Source organism: Lates calcarifer, linkage group LG17, assembly GCF_001640805.2.
Source record: "Lates calcarifer isolate ASB-BC8 linkage group LG17, TLL_Latcal_v3, whole genome shotgun sequence".
NCBI classification, from domain to species: Eukaryota; Metazoa; Chordata; class Actinopteri; family Centropomidae; genus Lates; species Lates calcarifer.
This window is the reverse complement of record NC_066849.1, coordinates 13,590,382-13,615,934: the sequence shown is the minus strand read 5'-3', so window position 1 is coordinate 13,615,934 and position 25,553 is coordinate 13,590,382. Positions and strand designations below refer to the sequence as shown.

At 41.2% G+C, this 25,553-nt stretch overlaps 1 protein-coding gene across 3 annotated transcripts; it reads left to right on the top strand.

Moving 5' to 3' along the window:
* Window positions 1–12,111: 12,111 nt before the first annotated feature.
* On the top strand, window positions 12,112–25,523 carry cers4a (ceramide synthase 4a). Of its 3 annotated transcripts, none has more exons than XM_018673264.2 (11): window positions 12,112–12,272; window positions 13,487–13,663; window positions 16,070–16,187; window positions 18,209–18,327; window positions 18,539–18,596; window positions 18,870–18,920; window positions 20,249–20,341; window positions 21,095–21,223; window positions 22,374–22,480; window positions 23,281–23,437; window positions 23,522–25,523. In XM_018673264.2, exons 1-11 carry the CDS (start codon window positions 12,145–12,147, stop codon window positions 23,720–23,722), a joined length of 1,338 nt encoding a protein of 445 aa, XP_018528780.1. In that variant the 5' UTR covers window positions 12,112–12,144; the 3' UTR covers window positions 23,723–25,523. The 3 variants fall into 3 exon arrangements, with proteins under 3 accessions (XP_018528780.1, XP_018528784.1, XP_018528783.1); XM_018673268.2 differs by having other exon boundaries at window positions 12,266–12,355; XM_018673267.2 differs by lacking the exon at window positions 12,112–12,272 and adding an exon at window positions 12,394–12,520.
* Window positions 25,524–25,553: the final 30 nt, after the last annotated feature.

Here is a 25,553-nt window from a genome sequence, read left to right as displayed (position 1 = left end):
ACGCTCTGAACTGCTAATATATACAAATGGTCCCATCACATATGTTTGCATGCACACACACACACACACACACACACACAATACAAGGCTGCGTCATAGTCATAGTGGTTATATAGAGGTTTTTCTGAAGGTCAGTTAGGGCTGAAAGCATCAGGTGGCCAGCTGTGTTTGCTACATCATGATACTACAACTCATTTCTGTCTCTTGTTGTCTCTCTCCCTCACTCATACACAGGTTATTTTGAGCACTCATTTATTTAATTTAGTCAGTCTAGGTCATAGAGATCATGTTGCTTGAAAGACAAATGCATCCATCTACAGCCATGTTTAGAGTTTTACCAGCCATGTCATGAACTCATGCTTTTCCAAAAAGAGTTTTGCTAATTACTATGGTTAAATACTATAGCTTAACGGAAAAGATCAACATTATGCTTATTCACTTTCTTTATGAGAATTTGATGAGAAGATCAATATCACACTCATTGTTAAATGAAGCTTGAAGCTGCAGTCAAGAGCCAATTAGCTTAGTTTAGCATAAAGACTGGAAGCAGGGTACACCACTAGCCTGGCTCTGTCTAAAGGTCAAAGGCCACATTGTAGCTCATGACTTGGCACGTTTTATCTTTTGTACATCTGGTACAAAAATCCATATGTAAAAATGACAAGTCGTTCTGTTGTATCTTGGGGTTATATCTTGGCCTGATCCTAGTTTTTATGCTAATAAGCTAACCGTCTCCTGGCTGCAGCTTCATATTACCTGACAGCTATGAGAGTGGCATTGATTTTCTCACCAAACTCTTAGAAAGAAAGTGAACAAGTGTATTTCCCAAAATGGCAAGCCATTCCTTAAAAGATAGCTGCATCAATCTGCACTCATGACATTTGCACTTTTCTGTCTGTTTCCTTCAGATATTAAAATAAAACTTCCAGTGTCACAGTCTTTGAATCTGGCCTCAGTTTACTGCTGAACGTTGGCCTCCTTTTCCAGGCTATGGGGTTGAAAATAACTCAGTTAACAGCTGGATTTCTGCTGGCAAAACGTGATGTCTTGGCCAAACATGTTAAAGGGTTTTTAACTGTGCACATGGAAAAGGCTCCTGGTAAGGGAAGTAACGTTACATTGCAGGAATGCATTGTAGCATTTTCTATTGGCAAAAATAAATCATATATAAACAACACGGAGGAAGATAAAAAGGCAGATAATGATGTCAGATGATTTTTTCTCGAGGGATTGAACACAACACACATATGTATTTCCTGCTGTGACTGATTATCCGCAGGATTCTGCATTTCAGTCCCTCACTCACTCACTCACTCAGTTCAAATCAGAAGTCGCTCACACCCAGCCTCCAACATGTGTTTGCCTGGCACTGACAAGTGCGATCCTGCTCAGCTGGGCTGTGGCCGCTTGTCACCCCACTGGAGCTCCCAAATGAGGTGCTTTGAAGTCCCAAGGGCCCCCCACATGGAGAGAGCAGTACTGTAGGTGTACAGGCAGACTGAGGCCTGGGGGTGGGAAGGGTGAAGAGGGGGTGTGGGGTGGGGGGTTCGTAGGATGAAAGGCGGTGCTGTAGCAGTCCAGCTGTTTGCTCTGCCAGCACCACCACCAAGGAGAGAAAGACATAGGATCTGAAAGAATCAATATTTGTTGCTTTGTGTGTCTGGTTGAGTTGGTGATAGACTCAGTGAACTCTTGAAAGAGCCTGTGAGGTCGCAGAGCTGCCAGTTCGTCATTTTTGTGGTTCTTTGAATTCTTGCCTCTCAAAAGCTGTGAAAAACACGTTTATAATGGACTCTTAATACAGAGTAAACTCCTGTGATGTTACTTGGAAGTGAAAAGAGCTGAGATGTAACTGTGGAGGTGTGTGGTCCCCGCTGAGGAAGTGTGTGTAAGCCTTTCTATAACATGGTCTCCGGCATCTGGTACTTGTTGAAGTGTGGTGGTTTGATTGTGCTCTGCGTAGTTTGAAAGCCTTGGCCGCATCAGTGCACTGTTTGACTTGATTAGCATACTTTACTCATGTAGGCACGGCGCAGACGTCGTTGAGGAAGAGCAAGCAGACAAGTCAGACTGTCAGCAAACATCAGCCAGCAGCAGTCACCATTTGATTTTCCAACAAGACTTGTCAATTTGGAGAGAAACAACTAAGAGAGGAAAAAAAGTATCACTGCTCGTAGCCTCTTTTCCCCCTTCCCAGGCCTGTATATATTCATGATGAGGACACACCCTACATACTCAAGTGTGTTTATGTGTCTTTGAAAGTGTGTGGAAAGGGAAAGGTTATGGGTAAGATTTAGAGAGGTTTGTGACTTCATTTCAGGGTCTTCGCTACAAGGATTTAAATTAGGTTATAGGAGGCTATGTTAAAGGTAAGGAGTAACATGGTATGGTGATGTATGTGTTTGTGTGTGCGTGTGTGTGTGCGTGCGCGAGATCACTATAATCGGAGGACTAGCCTGAGGAATGCGACTCCCACTGTCAGCTCTCTCTCCAGCCCGTCCATCTTCATTATGGCCATTCCCACATACAGGTCATGTGATTTACAGCTACGGGCCCCAGACTCTGGTGATATAGGGCAAATTCCTGACTGGGATCAGTCAACTTTCATACACCCAGCAAGGGGTCAGGAGCTTAGAAGTGAGGAGGGGACGGAGTAAGGGAAAGGCAGAGGAGATAAAAAGCTGGAACTGCTGCAAACACAGGAAACAAAACAAAGTGAAAAGGTGAGGAAATTATCAAGATGTGGTATAATGCTGTTGGCATGAGGTGTTAGGTATCTTAATGTTGATTAATCTTAAAACTAATTGACACAGGAGATGTGTCATTTTTATAACATCAGTCAAAGACTATTATCAGGGAAAAAAAAGAGTAAAAACTGAGGAGGGGGGGTTGAACAGAACCACACAGGGTAAAACTACATGGAGTGAGAGTCATTTCCAAGTCCAGGGTTTTCTCTGAGAGGTGTGAGGTTTTACAGTGTTTAAAATCTCCCAAGTCTTGTTGACACAAGACCTCAGCAGAGATCGCAGGCCAGTTCAGGGAAAGAGTCAGCTGAACACCTCTGCTGTATACTGTGGCGGGGGTGATCACATTGAATTATAACATGTGCCATTCATATATGCCAGTTGGTTTTTATCCTAGCAGCTTATAGCAGATTACTCACCATGAGAAGCAGCATCAAAGCCAGACTTCATACTTTGAACAGATTTACAGACCTTTACAGATAACGCTAGTGGATAAATCCTAGCTAGCTTTACACCAAACAACATATTAATCGTGCATGGCCCTGGCTAACAGAAAGCCATAGCAGCCCCACCCTCTTGCTAACATATAGCAAGGCCATGAAAACAATGTAATAGGTTTGTAACAGCTACAACACATTCCTGGCTGTCATTGCTGTTGCAAGATAAGAACGTTGCTGTGCAGTGACCGCTCCTATCATTGTGATTAGTCTGCATAGCCCATTGTAAAAAAAAGAAAAAAGAAAAAAACACAGTCATTACCTACTTGAACAAAGCACTGGGCTTGTAATACGTGAGATAATGTAAAAGACGTGGTATGTAATTGCTCCAAACCACTTCAAAACCAAAAGGGCAAATAAATGGGGCAGTGGAAGGAAGTATCGAAGCAGCAGCTGGTGATAAGAGGTGGTAAAAAAAGGTGGTATGTCTGCTGTAAGAATGTTGACCACAGATAATGATAATAAGATGATGATAAAGTTAATTATTATTTATGTGATAATGATAAAGGAAGGCCAAGTAAAATAAGCAGTAATCTGCAACATTTTTCCATTGGCCTCCAAAATATGCACCCCCTACTACCTCTACCTCTCCATCCTCCTCCACCCTCGACCCCACATGCACCCAGACCTGGCCTTTTCTCTTATCCACCTCACGTTATACCCATACAAGGTTTTTTCTTGTCCTGTCGGGGAAGGAAGTCAGCCAAATATGATGCAGTCAGAGAGAACTTAATGGTGGTATGATAATGATAATCATTACTGAAATGATGATGAAAGATGTGTTGCTGTGAGTAATTCAATGATGTCACTGAAAGACAATGAGAAGCTGATGGGGGGGGGGGGGCAAGGGGCAAGGCAGCTGTGCACGTCCCAACCTGTAGAGCAAAGGGACAAGGCTGAGGGCAGCTGGATTCGCAAGGCAGAACGAGCAGAACTACAATTGAGTTTTCTAAAGAGGGTATCTATTTAAATATTTATCCAGGCACTAAGGTAATTAGTATGAAGTCAGGAGCTCTGCCATCTGTTCAAGGACATGTTACAGAATGAAAGTTAAAGGTGACTGGGAGAGCAGGGAAGAATGAGAGCACATTTTTAATTTTAAAACACAGACAAAACTCTGACAAAATGAAGCTCATCTGGGAATTAGAGCTAAAAGGAACAATGTGTGCAAATGTAACATGGCAAGCAGTGATGGTTTCCATTTGTACTTAGAGTCTTAGTCCTCTGGAGTCCAGATTTGAAGTAGAGTTTTTCTTGTTTCCAAATATTAGTTTGATTACCCTAAACAATATGAGCAACACAAGAACACACAAGAATTGTTAGAGGAGAAGTTTGGCAACATATTCAACATTTTTCTTATTGACAGCAAATCGCATGAAAAGACCCAAACCAACAATGAACTGGTCCTAATAACGTGCAGTTCCTGTGTAGCCAGAGTGTAGCTTATTCCTCTGTGCCATTGTTGTCTCAGACTATTAAAAACACACCAGCGAGCCACAACTTTGCACAGGATGACATGTTCCTTCATCACAACTAGCATGGGAACTGTAGTTTATTTTGAGTCACTGCCACTTACACTGTCTTGGATCCTAAAATGCTCTTTTGCACACCAAGTGTATTAATACATGCCTGAAAATTCACAAATTCACTATTTTCCCCTGTTTGAGTAACATTTGCCCAAAGACTACAGTGCCCTGCTGTTTAAGAAAAGTCTACTCTGATAACAAAATCTCAGTTTTTACAGATTTGTCAGTACACACATGTAGGTTTAATACCACAGATCTGACTTTGAATCAATGCCTCACTCAACAATGACAAGTATAAATAATTAGATCTTGAAATATATTGAATTTGAGTGAAAATAGGACAGGCCTGAATAGCTGAAGAAATAGGACAACCTTCATTGCTGAGGAATGCCATGAAACAGACCTATACCTGTGAATACCTGCGACCTTTACCCTGAACACCAGCTGTACATAATAGCAGGTCATTAGGGAGTTGTACTGTTAGCTGGGAAAAGAGGCAATGGCTGATAGCAATGATTTTACTGCTCAGCTTCACCTGGTTTCTCTTTCCAGAAATTTTAGGGCTGCTGGGTAGAAGATCAGGTACAGGTTAAGTATGAAGGTGAGAGCTGAGGCTCATCTGTTATATTATCCAGTATCCAAATATCAAACATGCAGACCTGGGTCAAGTAATAATTAGCTGAGCACACACTGGTTCTAGGTGGGAGACTGAGCACAAAGAAAACAACATGAAGTAACAAAATGTTCGTAGACTATCGTAGACTGGAACTATTTGAAATTAGGTTTGTAACACAACCGGCTTTGTTCACCATGTCTGATATCCATCCTGATGCACTAAAGCTCATCTGTGCTTCATGTTTCTTGAAATAAACAATACGCTACACAGTAAGAATTTGCCAGTGCAACCCATGACTCAGGTTTGTTCAAATCTGTTGCCATTAGTTTTAATATAGTTATGTTTTCAAGACATTTCCATTGCACTCCATGTTCTGTCTTGTTCAATTTTGTCCTTTTTTAAAAAATATGGTTTAAATTATACGGAACATTTTGTGTCAGGTTGAATGTTTCATTAATTATAATTGTCGTTTTGTGGTTTTGTTTTTTGGACTGAGGCTTGTTTTTCTCAACCAGTTCCTTTTCTATTCTGTTCCTGTTTGTTTTTTTGTTTTTTTCATTGCCTTTCTATTCACTCTGGCATGAAGAACACACCTGCAAACACAATTAAAAAGGACAATTTGACCTTTATAGACATTTTAATTGAATTAAACTAAATTAAACTTGAATGCTGTGTGTTTACCCATTCTATTTTTCTCTTTATAAGAACAATAGCTTCTGAAACTGTGTCCCATTATTGTCGGTGACGCCAATACTCAGCATTGGTTGGTTCCATGGGAGGTTATGTCTCATGACTTCAGGGTCTCTTAAATACTTCTAGAGTGAAGCTATGAGACACTGACCCCCAGCCTGACACGACAGATGACATAGCCTCCATCTGACTTGGAGTTTGCCTGTTAATTAAGGTTGTAAACAGGTGGGTGAGAGAGGCTTTGTAGCCGGCTTTATGCTTGACAATCAAACTTCCTCACTTGAAGTTTAATGATGTTTTCCCTCCTCAGGTCCCCCCCCACCTCCCCTCACCTCCTTTGAAGGATAGAAATATACCTTTGACCAAGCACACAAACACGTCTGTATGCAGACACACAAACACACGCGATGTGAGGAATACCCATACAGCTGGTTGTTGTATTACATCAAGTACTCTTGCTCTTTTGTTGCCTCCACAGCAGATATTCATTAACAGAAAAATTTGTTATTCTCTTGGCATGCTTGACCTGCACCTGAAAATAATATTGCTTATTGTACAGTTACTAGGTGACCATTCAGAGTGGGGTTTGTTTTTGTTTTTATTATTTTTTTCTCACGAATTTTATGGAAATTAACTGGAGGATGTGGTGTATCCTGTCAGCAGCACAAGACAGAAATCCATAGTTTATGCAAAGACAGTGAATATCATCAGCATTATAAATGTACAATAAATTCTACAAATAATATATTATGTGTATGCATTCAGCTCTAGCTGAAAAATGGTGCTTTAGTACACTGTGAGCTGCATGTTAATATAAAATATGTGAACATGGTGTTTAAAGAGAGGGAAAGTGAAGACAGTTGACCCTCAGTTTCGTGTCAGTGTATGAGTTTTACAGTGATCTCTGCATCAGTTAAAGGTCATAGCTCTGAAACTGTAAATCCGTTGGGTCCAAGCTTTACCTTACGAGACAAATTATCCTTGTGGGAACATTTTGATGGATAATATGCATGAGAGGAGTGAATTCTGTTGGGACTGAGAGCAGTTTCCTGTTGTGTACTGCACACCCTCTCACTCATGTCATCATTCACTCTCACCTCTCTGTATAGCCTACAGCGTACCAAAAGCAGACCAAATAAAATCGAAATGTTAAATATGTGAAAAGCTAAAATGTATATGACGTTTTATTAGAAGCACACATTTTCTTGAAACAGACTTTTTTAAAGGTTGAATAAAGTTTTGAAGTGAAAGTGTGCAAGACTAGATAGGTTAGTCCACATTGCATAGAGTGTAGAGGCTCGTAGTAGGTACTCCACTGTATGTAGACTTTCAGACATCTGAGAAGGCTGCAATATCTGGCGCCCTCTGCTGGAAGAAAGTGGTACCACCTTTTAGTCCAGTGCTGGAACAAGGTCAAACCTTGTCCAAGAGGGAGACTTCCATTTAGCCCAGGAGCACGATTTTTACTGTATGCCTCCAGTTGTTGTGTTAGCCTGGTCTCAGATAGAGAGTGTGTTAAGACGAGGAGGCCTTGCACTGTTGTCTTTTGAGCTTACAGCTGGAAAGTTAACTGGCTTCACTCTGGGGGTCTGAGGGAAAACTGACGCCAAAAACAACAGACAAAAGAATGAGAAACAACAGCAGAGGGCTTGAGGAATGCTGCAAGAGAGAAATTAAGAGAGGGAGGAACAGACGACGAGAGCATGCATGTGTGAGCTTCCCAGCGGCCTTCCACAGGGAGATGAGAACAGAGCCTCTGTTGTGTTTGCAGCCACAGGGTGCCGACAAAACACCTGGCAGAGAGAAGGAGAAGGGGATGACAGGGAGCGTCAAAGCTCAGGGAGACCAGGGGGATATTTGACAAAAGGGAGATCAAGAGAGCTTGTGCTGATGAGATTGCATGTCCATGTGTATGTGCTAATGAAAGAGAAATGAGAAAAATCAGATGAGAAACACAGCAGACAGGAACACCAGCATGCACCTAACCTGTAAATATACGTGCCTGTTAGCTAATGGGTGTAAGTGAGACACGGGTATGGGTATATATGCACGTGTGCTTGTTTTCTATGCTGAAATCCCCAGTCAGGATCCCGTGGGAAAGTGTGTGTGTGTGTGTGTGTGTGTGTGTGTGTGTCTCCTGGAGCAGCCCCGACTCCCTCCCTCCCCCCTGCCCTGGCTGGCTGAAACGTGACTTCGCTCCAGCCAGGTTCCTCAGCAGCTCAGCTCAGCTCGGCCAGGCTCAGAGCCGCCACCGCTGCTGCTGCTGCGAAGCACTGGTTTCCTGTTCACATTCCCCACCTCCCCGGCGGTGTTATTGTTGGCCCAGACAGAGGGGTACACAGCTAAGAAACGGGGGCCTTCAGAGGCCTTGAAGGCCTTCAGAGCCCAGGGAGACACGGCTGGATGTGGATGGTGGTGGATCTTCTGCGAGGAAGGTTCTGTTTTTTAATCCATGGTAGCAGCAGCAGTGTCGGTCAGTTGGCCAGTCAATCAGTCCACTATTCTAGTCTAGACTGGAATATTTCATCTGCTACTGGATGGATCGCCATGAGATATCAAACAGACATTCATGGTTCCCAGAGGATGAATCATGTATTTAATGACTTTTTCTCTAGCACCACCTATAGGTTTACACACACTCACTTTTTATACAAATTGTTTTTGCTTGTGGCTGCAGGTCACACCAAGAACAAACTGCATTCAGCCAGGAGAAAGCACAGAAAGCTTTTAGGAGCGGAGGGGATGGTTAAAAAGCCTATAATTGAACAGGGTAACAAAATAAAGCTGTGCGGGTCATTACAAGTCCATAGAGAACAAGAAAGAGCAGCTTTCCTAATCTCTGAACATGTACATAAATGCATTATTAATGTCGGCCACTTTTACAATCGAGGTCTGTATGTTCAGCATTGATTAATATTTAGCATCTTATCCGTTGTGCTGTGTTTGTGCATCTGTTGTTGTGATTGGCCATAAAAAAGGAAATGAACTCACTGGTTGTCATACTTGCTTGGACACCGATGTTCCATTCATTACACCAATTATGTAGCAGCTATCCAACACACACACACACACACACACCTCTTCACACACAGGCTTGTCTGGGCACATACACAGGGCAACACTGACTTCCATGAGAAACCCGCTTTGTGAAACCACATGTTCTCATTTCAAAACAAACACTGAATTCACTTCTTTCTTTTTTTCTTTTCTCTTTTTTTTGTATTTTTCTACTTTTTAAAAAATGTTGCAAACCATTCATTATATTCATTCGATGGGTGTGTTTTTCTCTCAATAACGTGTGTGTGTTTACTTTCCACCAGCCTGATCAACAGAATGTGGTAACCTGCCATATCTCCAGACAGCCCACATTCCTCCTCTGCTGTTAATATCATAATAATGTCTGACAGATTGTCTGAGTGCTTACTTAACTCTGAAAAAGGGACTGTGCGTGTGCATATGTGTGCATGACCACACATGACTGTACGTACACACTGCAGGGGTGCATGTCGGTGCAGATCTGTACTGTGGGTGTGTTTGAGTGAGTATATAGGAAACAGGTCGTCCTGCAAGTATGAGGGCGTAAAAAAGCATTAGCTCTAGCATGTGCAAAAGACAACAGCTGGCCAACACAACAAACAAGGAGCGATAACACAACATGCCCAGCTGTGGGACACGCCCCAGCCCTCATTTTAGAGATGATATCGTAATGGCAACACAATCACCTCTGTCAACCCGTCAAAAGTGAGTTCATGCTGGCTTCTGTGGCACAACTCCGATAAGCAAATGAATCATCATCCTGAAAACAATTTTTTTTTACTGTAAATCACTGCCCGAGGCCAGGTGAGCAGTGTGTATTTGCGTGTACACAGTGCACACTCGCTGGTTCCATTCATTTGAAATCAACCTTTTGTAAGACCTGTCACACATTATCTCAAGAATTCAGACAAAAGCAGACAGAAAAATCTCTCCATCTCCCATCACACTGATGGAGAGATGAGGAGTCACATACTCTTGTCTGCATCATGCTCGACCCAGCAACTTGTTGGCGTGCTGACATGTGAACAATTCCTGGAAACTTAAAATCCGCCTGTGGACAAAACATATAGGAAGGTGTGTTGGTTTAGACAGAGGGTGCACTGAGGGTCAGGCATTCTTAACATGATTCATTAAAGCAAATGGCACATTAGCAAAGGAGGATCTGTCCTCTCTATAGGGCTGTCTGGCATCCACAGTTTGACTGACTCAAGGAGTGGTAGTTAATGAATCTCCCTGTACTGACAGGTCTAGAATTACAGTGAATATCCTTCATTTAATTTCCTTCCAGCTTTGCCCTATAATCTTCATATAGAGTAATAAACTGAGCAACTACCACTGTCTGTGCAGAGGTGAACAGGACTTTAAACTCCAAAGCCCAGGATACCTGGAATAATCACCTCCCACTTCTCGCCTGTAATACTTGAAGAGGTTAAAGATTATGTGATATCAGGCAATAATTCCTTAGATTATGACATCTACACCTTCATCTGGTGAATGGGCTGAACTATATATGACACCAGTGAGCCAAGCATGTACCTGTATAAGGTCATTACTTTATTTCTGTGTGAGAGAAAGCAGAATATTGACCATTTCTAAGTAAACACATTTGGATGCTGATGTGCATTCATCAATACATACAGTATTAAATCTCATCCCCATTTGCCTCCTAACTTTGCACAATGTTTCAAAGTTTTTTTGTTTTTTTTTTGGTGCAGAGGGGAAAATGAGTTTAAATGTTATCTACATAAACTGCTGCGTGGAATGTTCCTCTTGAGGCCTTTCTCTCTCTCTGTAAATACTGTTAGAGTATGGCTGGTATGAAAGGCAGCATCATGTGAGCACTGCCCTAAATGTTATCAGGTTTCTTAACGTGACCGTTGATTGACAAATGATATCAGTGACAGGAAATATTTTCAAACTGCATTTCTTTTTTCGCCAGCTTTAGTGTAGCTTCCTGAATACACCCTTTGCCGTGAAATTGAGTTGTTTCCTGTCTGATAATAACTTCAATATAATAACATACTTTAACATTACGTACTTGTTGAGCTGTTTGCCAGAGTATCCTCAGGTCATATGTAACAATACATTAGCTGGTGATGTACCATGTTCTAAATACTAGGAATACTCAGGTAATGTTCCTTGTCGACATAAAGATATGTGCTTTAAGTGTATAATGTTTGCACAGCTACAGTAATCCACTTTCTAAAGGAATATTTGAAACTATATTAAATACCCCTGATTATTTCCTATTATGTTCCTCCCTGGTGTGTGGATCTTTTGATGCACTAATGTATGTAGACTGAAGACTGACAAATTCACATATTTAGGCATAGGCCTGTATTTGAAAAGAAATTCTTGATGAAAGCACTGCCTCCTTGTTAGTTTTGCATTCTAGTGTCTTCCTTCATTTCCTTCTGCTCACCTTAGGAAACAGAACAAGGAGGAAGTAGGGCATAAATCGGGCCATTGTTTTTTCCAGAAGTTTCCAAAGCATTGCTCATTAATATCAGACAAATATACATCCAATGAAATATGTTTTTAAAAATCACAAATATAATCATGCTTATACTGAAGATTCTGTCTGTATTTCAGACAGATTAGGTTTAAATTAGTGATCCACTGAACACAGCAAATTAATAAATAAATGAAAAAATAGGGGGGAAAAAATCTACCAGTAGTATGAGATGCCTTCACTTGTCTCCAAAGCAGCTGCACTTGTCAAAACATTTCGATTAAAATACACATAAAATGCTCAGTGTTGTTTGAAAATACTGACGACACAGAAAAAAAATGTCCAAAAACTAATCAAACCGCATCTGTGAGCATACTGACGGTTTTGACCCTGAATATGACGTATGCACGCGCGCGCACGTCGTCAAAATTTTCTGATTATTATCCTGTAACTGCATCTGCTCTCAGATATTTGCAGTAGCACGCCGTGAGGCATCACTGCAATGACGTGCTCATAGTTTTGAATATTAAGAAAATGACGAGCGCATGTTTATCCCGCGCACGGTGACACTAAACCCAGTGAGATGATGATGGTGATGGTGATGACAGCGCCTCTCTCCGCCCTCAGCAGGAGCAGGTTGCGTCAAACACGCTCCTCCTCTCTCTATTGCCGCTGTAACGCTTCCCATCCCCATCACAGGAGCGCGGACAGGTAACGAGCGATGTCGCACTTAGGTTCTGCTGGGGGAACAACACTGAGGCATTTCTTCTTTCTGACATCTAAAATACACACATGTAGGCTGAGGGGCAGACTTGTTGGTTTTTAATGGAGCCGTTAAGCTCGAGGTTATAGCGGGGATGGGAGAGGTGGGCTTCCTTCCTGCGGGCTGCCAGACTTCATGGGATTACTGATATTGATGCTAATATGTCGCGTGCTTTCATCATGTAACATTTATTTATGTACGTGTGTGAAGACGTCGGTGTGTCTGCTGTGTGTCCTCGCTCGTTAATCGCTGGGTGTTTGGGGGCTTGTCTTGCTAGCAGGGCTTCGTGGAGGCTGTGACACACGGTGTCATGCTGTACCGCTATAACCAATATGCCAATCAGTGTCACAAATAGAAAACAGCTGTTTTACTGAAACAACAGGCCAGCTTTGAGCATATTATTTTCGTAATTGCAGAGTGTGTGTGTTGTTCTTTTGTTGTTGTGTTGTTTGCTTTTTTTTTTGGGGGGGGGGGGGGGGGGGGGGGGCGGTATCGAAGCCATGCATGCGCCAAGGCTGAGTTGATCTGTTTTTGGTGAGGCACATGCAGTGGCTAATGCCTGGATAGGAAGATGGTCTGTTGGTTTTGTATCAGGTTGTAATGTAGCACACTGTTGTTCTTAGGCCTGGCAAACCAATAATCACGTGTGGTCCAGAGCTTTAACGATTATTATTTAATTAGTTGAATGACAGAAAACTAATCTACAATCTCACTTCTGTCATTTTTCATGCTCAAGTGCTAAACATCTCCCGTTTCTGCCCCTTCAGTGTGTTGATCTGCATGGCCATATATGATTGGAAACTGAGCATCATTGGGTTCTGGACTAATAACCATCAGATAAACAAGGAATTTAAAGGTGCTGCCTTGGGCTGTGGGAACCCCCCCCCCATTTTCTGATCTTTAATGGACCAATAATGAACCAATTAAGATCAAGAGATCAAGAAAATAACAAGAAGATTAATCAATTCTGAAGTGGTTCATTTAGATCAGTACTGATGTTGCTTCGTTCCCTCTGTGCATCTTCTTATTTCTAATCTTGAGAGTCTCTGCTGCTTTTTGGCATAAATATGAATAAGGCATCAATGTTTCAACAGCTCAGGTCTGATGGAGAGTCTAGCAAACACTCACATGAAACACTGTTCTCCTCCTCTCCTCTCGTCAGGATGGAGACCCTGCTAAACGAGTGGCTATTGCATGAGGACTACTGGCTTCCCCCCGGTAACCGCTGGCAGGACATTCAGATCGATGAGAAGGAAGGCCGCTTTCCCATACCGAGGGACCTCATCTACACCTTGCCGCTGGCCCTCGCCTTTATAGCCCTCAGATATGTCTTTGAGAGGTGAGACACACCTGCCTCCGTCGCAGCTGGACCGCAGAGTCACAGATGCAAGATCCGCTTTTTCATTGTTGCCATTAACTCTGACATCTGCTGTGCTTGACTCACTGGAGCCGTAAGTTGTGGATATTTACGTTAGGTAAATAAGCATGAACGTAAATGTGCACCAAGGGAACAGTCATGCATGATGGTGATGGTGTTTGGATCTGTCAGTCAGGTGAAAGCAAATGTTTAAAAACTCTGATTTCCTTTTTGCTTTTGTTCTTCTTACGTTGGCTATTTTCTGCCTCGCAAAGCTGCTTGTGTGGCTCAGGAAAATGGCTCCTTTACCCTTCATTAGTGCTCCCAGTAGATGGAGGGTGTAGATCAGACATGCTGTGGGAATCAGGCATCATGAGTAGACACTTTTAGCTGCTGACAGTGTGAAAACCCTCTCTCCTCCCAGAGGGACTGGGCTGGACTGGGAACTTATAGAAAACAAGGTGTGTGTGTTTTAAAAGGACAATAATAACTGTGATGTGGCAGTGATGGCAGCTGATGTAGGCCTAGAGAAATTTGATAACTTTCTTTTGTTGCAAGGTTGCTGACGCTGTGTTGATTCACTGTACTAACTGCTGCAAAAACTAGAGATATACCAACCACCAAGTGCTCATGAGGTAAAGAGACAGATGGGAAAACTAGCTGAGGCATCTAGAGACTTAATGGAAAAGGACAAAACACTTGTGTGGTGACGGCATGAGGGAATTGAATCTTATCAGGTGTGTTTGGGTTTTTGAGTATTTGAGCAACAGCTTTGAAGCATCTTCTGAAGCACTTAACAGCAGTCAAGGCCTAATGTTGCATTTTTAAATAGGAGCTAGTTGTAAAAGGTAATGCATATATCCAGGACTACTTAATACGAAGGAGGACTTAAAGGACACCTCAACCATTTTTCTGCACCTGTGTATCAAAAAAGATAATGTACTATTATTGGACTGGACAATAATTATCGAATAAGTATTGATACATTTAAGTTAGATTTATTGTGTTGTAAATAATATCACTCAGCCATATGCTGGTACATGTGGGAAAGGATTAAGGAGACATATGACATTTCTGTTGTCTTTTACAGTATTCTTTTGCTTTTTAAGCTTTTCTTTAGGCTCAAATGTGTGTTGCTGTAAACTAATGCCTTAAAAACACTGCTGTTGTAAGAGGGGACTTGACTAGTCTCACTGGTTACAGGACAGGATTCGGGAATGACAGTGACTGCATGCATAGGCACGTGACAGATAGGATTATTTTTGTGTGCTTTCCCTTATCAGATACTATATTATCTGTCCTAATGTTGAAAACCTGCATGGGCTTTCTTGGCACAGGCTGCGTAAGATTAGTGCCATTGTTTGGCTTAAAGCCTTGTTTGTATCTTGATCAGGTATTTATTAGTTGGAGCATTAGAGTAGTAACATTAGATGTATTAGGAGCAGCCAAGGGTGAGTGCATGATAGTATATGCTGATATCAGCATGCACCTGTGTGTGTGTGTGTGTGTGTGTGTGTGTGTGTGTGTGTGTGTGTGTGTTGTGGAGATGAGCATCTGTGTATTCTGTTTGTTAGTAGTTGTTGTTGTTGTGGTGGTGGACAGGGGAGTTTTAAGGTGCTTACATCTGAGGAGCCGTCAGTCAGCTGGAAGGTGAAAAGGTGTGCCCTCATTTGATCGTCTCAGGCCACAGCTGTTTTCCGCTGTTGAGGTAGGGGTATCCGAGTGTGTGTGTGCGTGTGTGTGTGTGCGTGTGTGTGTGTGTGTGTGTGTGTGTGTGTGTGTGTGTGTGTGTTTGTGTGTCACAGGTTCCTGTAACCAGAGACTGTGTTTGTCTTTGTGTAAAGCTGTCCTGACCTTCTCATTCTCTCTGATCTCTCCCTCCCTGTCCACTTCAGGATAATTATCTCTGAGATAGAGTTACACACATGATTATGCACATGAACACACACACACACACACACACACACACATGCATGCATGTTTATGAACACTGGTTTATGAACACAACATCTCACCGGTGCTTGTACACTCACATTGTCCCTCTTCTGCTCTGGTGCTCTGTCTGTCTCCATCTCTCTGAAACACACACACAGACAAACATGCAGATCAAATGTCTCTTGATGCCATATCAGCTAATGACTAAAGGCTGTCTGGCCAAATGTCACAATACACCCATAGGAGCAGCTCTACAGGCTGTCAGGAGCAGAATAATGAGCTATCTTGTTGCCATTACGCTGCACTGTACTGTGGTAGGATCCCATTGGACAGCTGCTGGTGTCTCCTCACTTTAGTTCCTCTGGAATCCAGTTTGTTGTACTATCAAGATTGAAGTCAATGTAGAAAACACATTTTAGCTTTTCTTTTCTCTCCTGTTCTCTGTCCTCTCAGGCTCGTCGCTGTCCCATTCAGCAGATATTTAGGTGTGAGGGATCGGATTCGGATTCGAGCCGCTTCCATCCCGAAGCTGGAGACCTTCTACAAACAGAGCAGTCGACAACCATCGCAAGTGTGTATTTCTTTCTGCCTTCCCCCGTTTTTTTATTTTTATTTTTTTGCTGATGACAGAAAATCCTTCTTGTTTTGAACCTATAATTTCCAAAATCTTCTTCTTATTTTTCCTGCACCTGCAGTTATTACCCTGCAAACACATGGATAAGCAGCAGCGAGTGTCTTTCTGGATGTTTTTGCCCCGAATTAGCCTCCTAGGCTTCGACAGGCAACTTGACAAACAGTGCTACCACTTCCTCTGCATGTGTTTTGGCAAAGCAAAGAGTGCGGTGCTCTTTCTAATAACAATGGAAAAGGAGAGGAGAGTGTTAATGGTAGAAAAAATATTATAGGGGACAATATTATTCTATTATAAGCACAATAAAAATTGAATGTAGTTTTTCTTGGTCTTTGATATCATGGTCTCATCACGAAAGAATCTAAACCTACAACCACGTAGCATAGATGCAGCATAGTAGCATAAAGTTAAACGCGAGTTCTCGCCATGAGCATCTCACTGATAATCCTTAGTGTGTTGATAATATTCAGGTGCACTCGAGGAATATGCGTGATCCATGAATGCAGGTATATGAGAGTTTTCATACATTTGAAAAGAAAAACCAACGTGCAGTACTAACACAGTTTTATCTGTGTTAGTAGTTGTTGGGTGTGGTTGCGTCATGGCTGAGAAACATTGTTTTATTTGGATGAGTTGCCCACTGTCTCAGAACAAGGAACTGTTTTGGTTTTTTTTTTTAAGAAAAAGGAAGTTCCCTCTTGAGATTTAGCTGATTCACATGAGTCACACTGAGGCTAAGACGTTGACGAGTTACCAAGGTACAATCATTAGTCATTACAGCAGGAAATTTAAATGTGTTGTATTAGGTGTGTTTGCTCTACAGTTTGGAGAATGTTATTACTTTTAAAACACTTAACCGTCAGAATGCTGTCTGTTCTCGTTATCGCCTTTTGTTGTCATAATTTCCTTCTGTGAAACTGCTAATTAGAAAGGCAAGTTAAGCTCTGCGTCGGAAAATAGCACAACATAGATAATTGTTCCTCTGTGCAGATAGTGTTATTCCTTTCCTTTAATCAGCGTGAACAGGTGCGCACAGGTAACAGAAGTTTATGTTCACATGGAAATTCTCCACCCATCCTCTTGGTTTCGTTTGGCATTGCAACACTGATGTTCCTGTGAGGATAAGCAGGGCTGCGCGCCTGTCTGGGCAAGACGTGACTTGGTGTATCGAATGAAAACACACAGCTCCTTGAGAACTGCTGTGCGCCGCGCGTCTGTGTTTGCCTCAACTTATTTGCAAATATTCTATTTCCATGTGGCCTTGACTAGCAGCAGCACCTGTGTGATGCCTTTGTTGCTCTGCCATTTAAATGCCAGGCCGTGAGAGAGAAGACAAAGTAGTATGAATTTTATTTGTAAGCTGTAAGAATCTCCACAACACTATCAAGAGAAAATATTGCACCCTCAGTAACGTTGGCCCCCAGTTTTAGCCTTTAATACAAGTGCTACACATAGCAGTGTAGGTAAATGAAAATGTGTGTGTGTTGTTGTTTTGCCCTAACTCAGACTAACACACTCTTGAAATTAGGTTTCACTCAAGGACTTTTTCAACAGTAACACAACCCTTTGTAAAGTATCAGGGTGCAGAAAGAGAGAGCAGGCAACATCAGATAAACAGTAGTCTTGTTACAGGGTCATCAGCTCAGATCAAATGGTTGGATTAAGCACATTTATCATCGTATGAGTCATCCATGTTGACAAGTACAATATACAGCTTGCATGATCTGCATTTTTGCTGTAATGAAGTGGTTACACAACTTTCAGTGAAGTGCTCAGGCTGGTAATACATCACATGTGAAATACTGCTTCACAGACAGTGAGGGAACAGCTTGCCGCAGGCTCTTTCAGAATACTTTGCCAAGTAATGAAGCATTATTAACTTAAATACATGAAAAAAAGCACTAAAATCTGTGTGACCTTGAATGTGTGTGCCCATACCCTCTGTGTTTGTGTGTATTCAGAGTGAGGTGGTGAGCTTGGGGAAGCAGTGCGGACTCTCACAGAGAAAAATCCAGACCTGGTTCAGACACAGAAGGAACCAGGATCGACCCAGCAACACCAAAAAATTCTGCGAGGCCTCGTGAGTTTTTTTTTTTTTTCCCCTTCCTTAAAGCTGCAGCAGGTTTAGCCTGTAGTGGAGCTGTAGCAGAGCAGAGCACCTCACAATTAGACAGATATCATACTGTACATATGATCATACAACATTCCTATGTATTTTGTCTGTTCTTTCTATTTGTTCTTGATTATTTATGACATAACCTCTAACAAGTGTTGATGTTTTATCTGTGCAGTTGGCGGTTTGTCTTCTACCTTGTAGCGTTCACAGCCGGGCTTGGCTCTTTGATTAATGTAAGTCTGTTGGTCTCTTGGTTTTCATTTAACATGAATAAAAGATGTCCTTGTACTAAATCACATTTATACAATGTGTTGAATATAAACAAGAGGATTCTGGATTTATTGTTGCGTGAGAGCGGTGGATTTACTACAATAGTGTTTCATAATCCCAACTGGTATTATAGCAACATTGTGATTTACCTTCTGTTTGTGTATGAAGTTTAGATCATATCCAGGCCACAGCTTCATTTCAGTTTCATGTGAATTATTATTTCTTCAATCCTCCAGACTCCATGGTTCTGGGATCACACAGAGTGTTGGAGGGAATATCCCAACCAGGTGAGCAGGAAACAGCATGACCTGAAATAACATTTTTATATAACAGTGTTTTTACTTTTACTTTGATGGAGTTTATAGAAATCTGCCACCAGATGATGTCAGTCACCATTAACAATCAAGCCTCATATCACGGTAATTTGTGTGATTTATGTGAATTAAAGAAATGGCAGTAAATGGGAGTTACACATTGATATTTTTTTGTGAAAATTTGTCTATAACAGAATCAAACTGAATTACTGTATTATAATAAACAGTGCTAAAAAGAATAGATCAACTGTTCAAAAGAAAATGATGAACAGATTCAATGATTTTTTTAATTGCTCAAGCAAAAATGTCAAATGTGTCAAATGCCTTGTTCCAGCCTCTCAAATGTGATGTTTTGCTTGTTGTATTCATTGTATATATTGTAAATTGAATATCTTTGGCTCTGTTGGTCGGACAGAAAAGAGAATTTTCTGTCCAACACACCTTGGACTCAGGCACCTTTCACAACTTCTTGAATGTCTTTAGATGAAATCATTAATCAATGAATTGAAAAAATGTGAAATTTGCAACTGGGACATACGCTAACAAAACTTGAGTAGGAAAAACAATAGCTGGGAGTGACCCAACAAAACAAAGTCTTTAGTCTCTGTAAAAGGATTTGGCCACAGCAGACTTTGAAATTTATAACAGTGACTGGTCAGCGCACTCCACCCACACACCAACTTTCATCTCCATTCCTTCACTTCCTTTACAGTCGGCCTGAATGCTTTGGGGTTTTTAGTAAAGAAAGCTAATACCTCTCTGGGCTGGTGACAGTTAGGTATGCCTGCAGGTCTGCATTCCTTCAGGGAAGTCAGCCCTTCCCCCGTGGGGTCATGACCATGAACACAAAACAGGAGGAGAAAAAATAGCAAAGCCACAGATCTCTCGATCTACAGTTTGACTGATTACAGCTCCTGCAGGCAACACTGCTACTGACCTGTTTTGTTTTTTTTTTCCTTTTCTGAAGTCTTGTGGTCTCTGACAGAGAGAAGGGATGTCTTTTTAGGGGTTAAATGCCTTAGTCAACTTCCTCTCATTGTGTTACTGCAGACTTTGAGCTGTGTGCTCTGCAAGAGGTGTTTTTATTTGAGATAGTACACCACCACTTTCTCTGAATAAAAACACTTCCTCTGCTAGAGAGCAGGTTGACACTTTTGTTTTGCTATATGGGAATGTGAAGGAGCTTTTATGTGACCATCCAGAGCTTTGGAAACACTGAATACTCGCTCAACTTCAACACCACTTCACATGCAGAAGTGCAGTAGTGACTTATCGTTTCTCTCTTCCTCTTGTTTTTTTAGCCCGTGGCAGAGGCTCATTACTGGTACTACATCCTGGAACTGGGCTTCTATTTGTCACTGCTCATGTGCGTCTCTGTGGATGTCAAGCGAAAAGTGAGTGTGATTTTCAAGGATGTACCTTCCCACTCACACACACACAGGCACACACCCAATTTAAGAACTCAGAGCAACATCCTGCAGCATTTTGCATAGCTCCCTCTGCATTTCCTCTTATTTTGTGCCTGAGATGGTCATCACTCAAACACTTGGTCTTTTGGTGTTTTGTACGCCGTAGTCCAAATGTTGTTTTTCTCTTGCATGATTATACTTAATACGGATTATGGACTGGATTATCTGCTATTACATCATAACCTTGTGTACTTTGCATTTGCTCTCATTTTAAAACTGAGTTTTCTTTCATAAGAGACTTTGCACATACTGTAAAATTATCTGAACATGATTTACTCCATATTTGTCTAAATGAACTCAACATTTAAATCTGCTCCAGACTATTCAGTTACACTTTGCTGCTTTGCTAATGTGTACTTTTATACAGTAACAAATCACTGTAATTCAGCTGTTTTTTTAAGGAATTTGAAATGTCTGCTGCTTTTTCAGCTTTTTTAGGCCACATCCTTAAGTTTGTATGAAAAGGTGGTTTTGTGTGATTCACAAGAGGCTCAAAGCTGCTGATCAGAGATATTTGAGCTTCATACGCAGAAACAAATCACTGCAGACGACATGTAAATCTGGCTTTCCAATACTTGGGCACAACTGATGAACAAGACCGCAGATGGAGGGCTGCTGAGGACGTGGTTAGACTGCTGTACATCCTTCTCACGCTGTGTGTGTTCGTGTGTGTTTCAGGATTTCAAGGAGCAGGTAATTCATCACATTGCCACCATATTCCTTGTCGGTTTCTCCTACTGTTCCAACTATGTGAGGATTGGCACTGTGGTGATGCTGGTGCATGACTCTTCTGACTTCCTTCTTGAGGTAAAACATCACACCTGAATTTCAATCTGCGAATGTTAAATTGAATGATATATGGAGAATTTACCCAATGTGTTTCTTTTCTTGAATATATCTGAGGGAGAACAATAGAAACAGAAAATTTCACAAATCTGATTGTGTGCTTTGGAGCAAAGGGAAGAAGGAAATACATCATTTGAATACACTGAAAGTTGAATGAATTTTTGACATGCCAAAGATTGCACAAAGGGAACTTGACTTGAATACAGCCATTGTGTAGGCTCTTTATTGCGGAAGCATTCCTATCCTGACACCCGAACTCTGTCTGGCGTGAACTGAGCTGTGCACAGAAAAGCATTATGGTCTACGGTAAAAATAAAAATACCCTTTGTGACTATAAAATAATTCTTACCTACAGGTCCATTGTCCTCTGTTTTATGACATGATTTTCCTGGGTGTCACATTTCACTGATAGCATCTGAAAATCAAGATCATCGCCGTCATCTCAGAGCTGGGGAAATATGTAGAACTAGTCATGTGACCTCAAGCATGACTGGGTGTCACCTGGCCTCTGATAAGTCATAAAGGGACAATAATGCAGTCACACTTAGCTAGTAACTCCATACAGCCACGTACATGTTTCTGAGAGGACTACTGTTTGGTACATGAGATATTGGTGACCTTAATTTATTTAATAATTAGTCCATGTTAGTGACACTGTGGCCTTTGAAAGTCTATTCTGAACCCAGTTGCCTGAAGTCATTCATCTCTATCCTGGCATCGACTTTGTATTTGGAATCACATTCAAATGATGAGCATCTAATTTTAGAGAAAAAGCTTAAACCGTAATTTGAATAATTTGAATTTCAGGTTAGACAGTGTGTGTATGTGTGTGTGTGTGTGTTTATATACATGGGTATTGTAAGCAGACAGGGAAACTATCCTGCAGCTAAAAGGTTAGGTCTGTATAACCATCCACTGCCATATTTTCTTTTAACTAAATGCTGAAGTTTTGTAACTTGCACTGGAAACAACATCGGCCATTATTTGTCACACGTGGAAATGATCGTGGAGAGTGCATGAAACAGATGTAAGCTCTTAGAGTGTTTGGTCACCTTTTTCTGCAGTAAATAATAACAAACAAGGACTTACATCTTTCGTTTTCTTCCAAAAGTCTGCCAAGATGTTTCACTATGCCGGCTGGACGAGGACATGTGACTCATTGTTTGTCATCTTCGCTCTCGTCTTCCTCATCACAAGGCTGGTGGTGTTTCCTGGCCGGTAGGTCATTATATCAGCTGATTTCAGCTTATTTTAGATATGTGGGGTATTGGTGTACATGCTGGCTGATGAGTAACAATAAATTACAAGCACAAAAATGTCAAACTAGGTTTGAGGTTATTTAGAAACAGTGTGACCATTACATAGTTTGTCCACTCGAGGGCACTGAGAAGTTGTTTTGTTTACTGGGAAATGTCAACCTCAGTTATAAAAAAAAATCTAAGGGATCCTTATTAAGATGCTTGCTTATATTTTGTGTTCATGTTTTAAAAAATTACTAGTGACTGATATATTGTTATTTTTTAAACTCCCAAATATTGCCATCTGTATCAGCCTCAAAAATCCACAATTAGTTATGTATACTTTACTATCCATCACAAGTTACGTCATACGTGCAATACTTTTATGCAGTGGTAACTTGGTTTGGAAATCTGTGTCAGCAAGTCAAAATTCACTCGGTAGTTTGTGTTGCATCATCTACTGCCATGTTCAGAAGTTGTTTTTGTAGTGCCTGCAGTCTGTGCTAATGTTTTGTTCGGCCTGTCAAGGATCTGCCAGTATTGTCCTGGAACACCCAAATCTGTCTCACACTCTATGTCCGCATGCATCTTTGCTCTTTACTCTCTCCCACCAATCTGACATCAGTGGTTCCTTAGCTGAGACCAGAAGGTTTACATGTCCTTGCAAAGAGTTGAGAACTTCAGTGGTGGAAATGCTCTGAACTTCTTCAAGAGTTTAAAGTACTAACTACTAGTAGACTGGGTCAAACCTGACTGAGTCTTGTTGTGTCTGTTTTACAGAGTGATCTACTCAACCCTGGTGGTGTCTCAAGAATTCTTTAAGCCCTTCTTTGGTTATTATTTCTTCAATACCCTGCTGTTAGTGCTGCAAGCCCTGCACATCTTCTGGGCATATCTCATCCTGCGCATGGTCTACAAGTTTGTGTTCTTGGGCAAGGTAAGATGAGTATAAAGTTAAGCCAGAAAATTATGTTCCGGTCCATTGCAAAATTCTTGATCATCTGTTATTTTTTCTCCGTAGGTCGAGCGGGATGAACGCAGCGATGAGGAGAGTGAGGTGGACGATGAAGAGGAGGAGCCTGAGGAAGAAGGGGACGAGTGCAGCTGGGAGCAAAGGAAGGGTGCGATTAACTCCAAACTAGCATCACTGGCTAACAACTGTGTCCTGAACAACCTGACCAACCAGAGGAATATAAACAGCAGACTGCCCAAAGCCAGATAGTGGATGAGCCTCTCTCCTTTACTCATCTACCAAGCCTCATTGGAAAAATAGTTGTTTCCCCCACCGCCTATTGGAGATGAACTTATTTCTGACATATGATACATACATACGGCTTCTCTACATCCAACAAGGTCCATTGATGATTTCATATCAGGGTAGGTCTGCATCCTTCTTATCTTCAAAAAAGAGGGCGAAGAAGCACCAATGATTGTAAATCTGCACACCCAGTGTGAGATTAGGAAGAAACGCCATCATGACTGTCACATCACTGCATATTGGAAAAATGAATTGGCAAAACAAGACAGTAAAAAATTATTTTCCACCTAATAACGTGTTGTTTTTGCAGATTTTGTATTTATGCCGTTTGTTTTCATTGTATTATAATAGCTTGTTTATAAATACCTAAGGATAGAAACTGTGCTATAATTCATTTATCCTTTCTTTGGTCAACAAGAGAAACTAAATGTTTTATACAAAACCAAGCTGTTAATAAGTGTTATAATGTGTTTTAAACAAACTAAAAACCTAGCTCTGTATCCAGGTATGGCTGACTGTACAGAGATCAATTAAGAACATTGATTGTAGTAAATCTGTTGACAGACCACTTTATAGACTATTTTTATGAGCCATGTACTCAACAGGTAATTTTTACATTGTTTTAATCTGTGGCAGAATACATTTAAGGTTCTTAGGAATTATGAAGTTATATTTTTCTGTGATAGGATTTGATTTAGTCAGTTAGAAGAGATGTGGCGCCCCCTGGTGACACAAAGAAGAACAAATCCTTGTAGAGGAAACTCCCTATGTCTGATAAAACTATGCCTTTAGAAAAAAAAGTACTGCTCCTAGAAATGCAGTTTTGAATCAGATATACATGTGTGAGTGTGTGTTTTTGTTATATTTTCTACTTAAAGTATAATTATGACGAGCAGCATGATTTCTCAACGAGGTTTTTGTTCAGGTTTGCTCTGCTGTACTTTAGTTTTGTGCCTTGGCTGCTGTTTTTACATTGTTCTGTGACAAGCACTTGATATTCCACTCTGTGTGTTAGAAGGATTACCTTTACTGGACGAACACATGGACCAGGCCTTACTGTGACTTGTTTTAATGTTTTGTTTGTATGTTGCTGAAGCTGGCAGCACCACATAAAAAAGTATGGGCATCAGATAGACACCAGTGAAATGTGGGATATTTTTGACAATGAAGTTGTAAACATGAGGTCAAACAGTTTAAGGCTCAGATGAAGAAAAGCCTTAGTGAAACAGAAAGATTTAATCATTTTTATAAAAGCTGGGGGCATATTTTCATATGACTAAACTAGGCTCTAATATGTTACTGGGAACAAAGGGTCATTGGATTTAACATGTTTTCATCCAAACACAACTGGAACACAGATTTGACCTGAGTCATTGTCTGTAATGTTGTTTGGCTCCAGGTTTATTTGTTTGTGATTATCAGTGCAGTACGACACAGAGATATTGTTATACATTACCCTCATATGCCATATGTCATTCACTACCAAAACCGGTGTTACGTTTTCATAGGTTAGTAATGGCAACTATTTAGTGGTTGCTGTGTTAGTCCACACATTGCATCTGATTTAATACTAAGACAAGGTGATAGCACTGAAACCCACAGTACAAAGTGGGATGTAAGATAATGACGTTGTAGAGCACTTAAAGGGCTGATCCACTGAATTACACACTTATGACCCCTCTCTTATGAGTGTACATGGAAGCTTTGTTGATTGTGTGGGAAGTTGAAAAGTTTTAATAAATTACTTCTGTTGAAGAAATTAGCACTGATGCTTTATTTTGTCTTGAATGTTTGT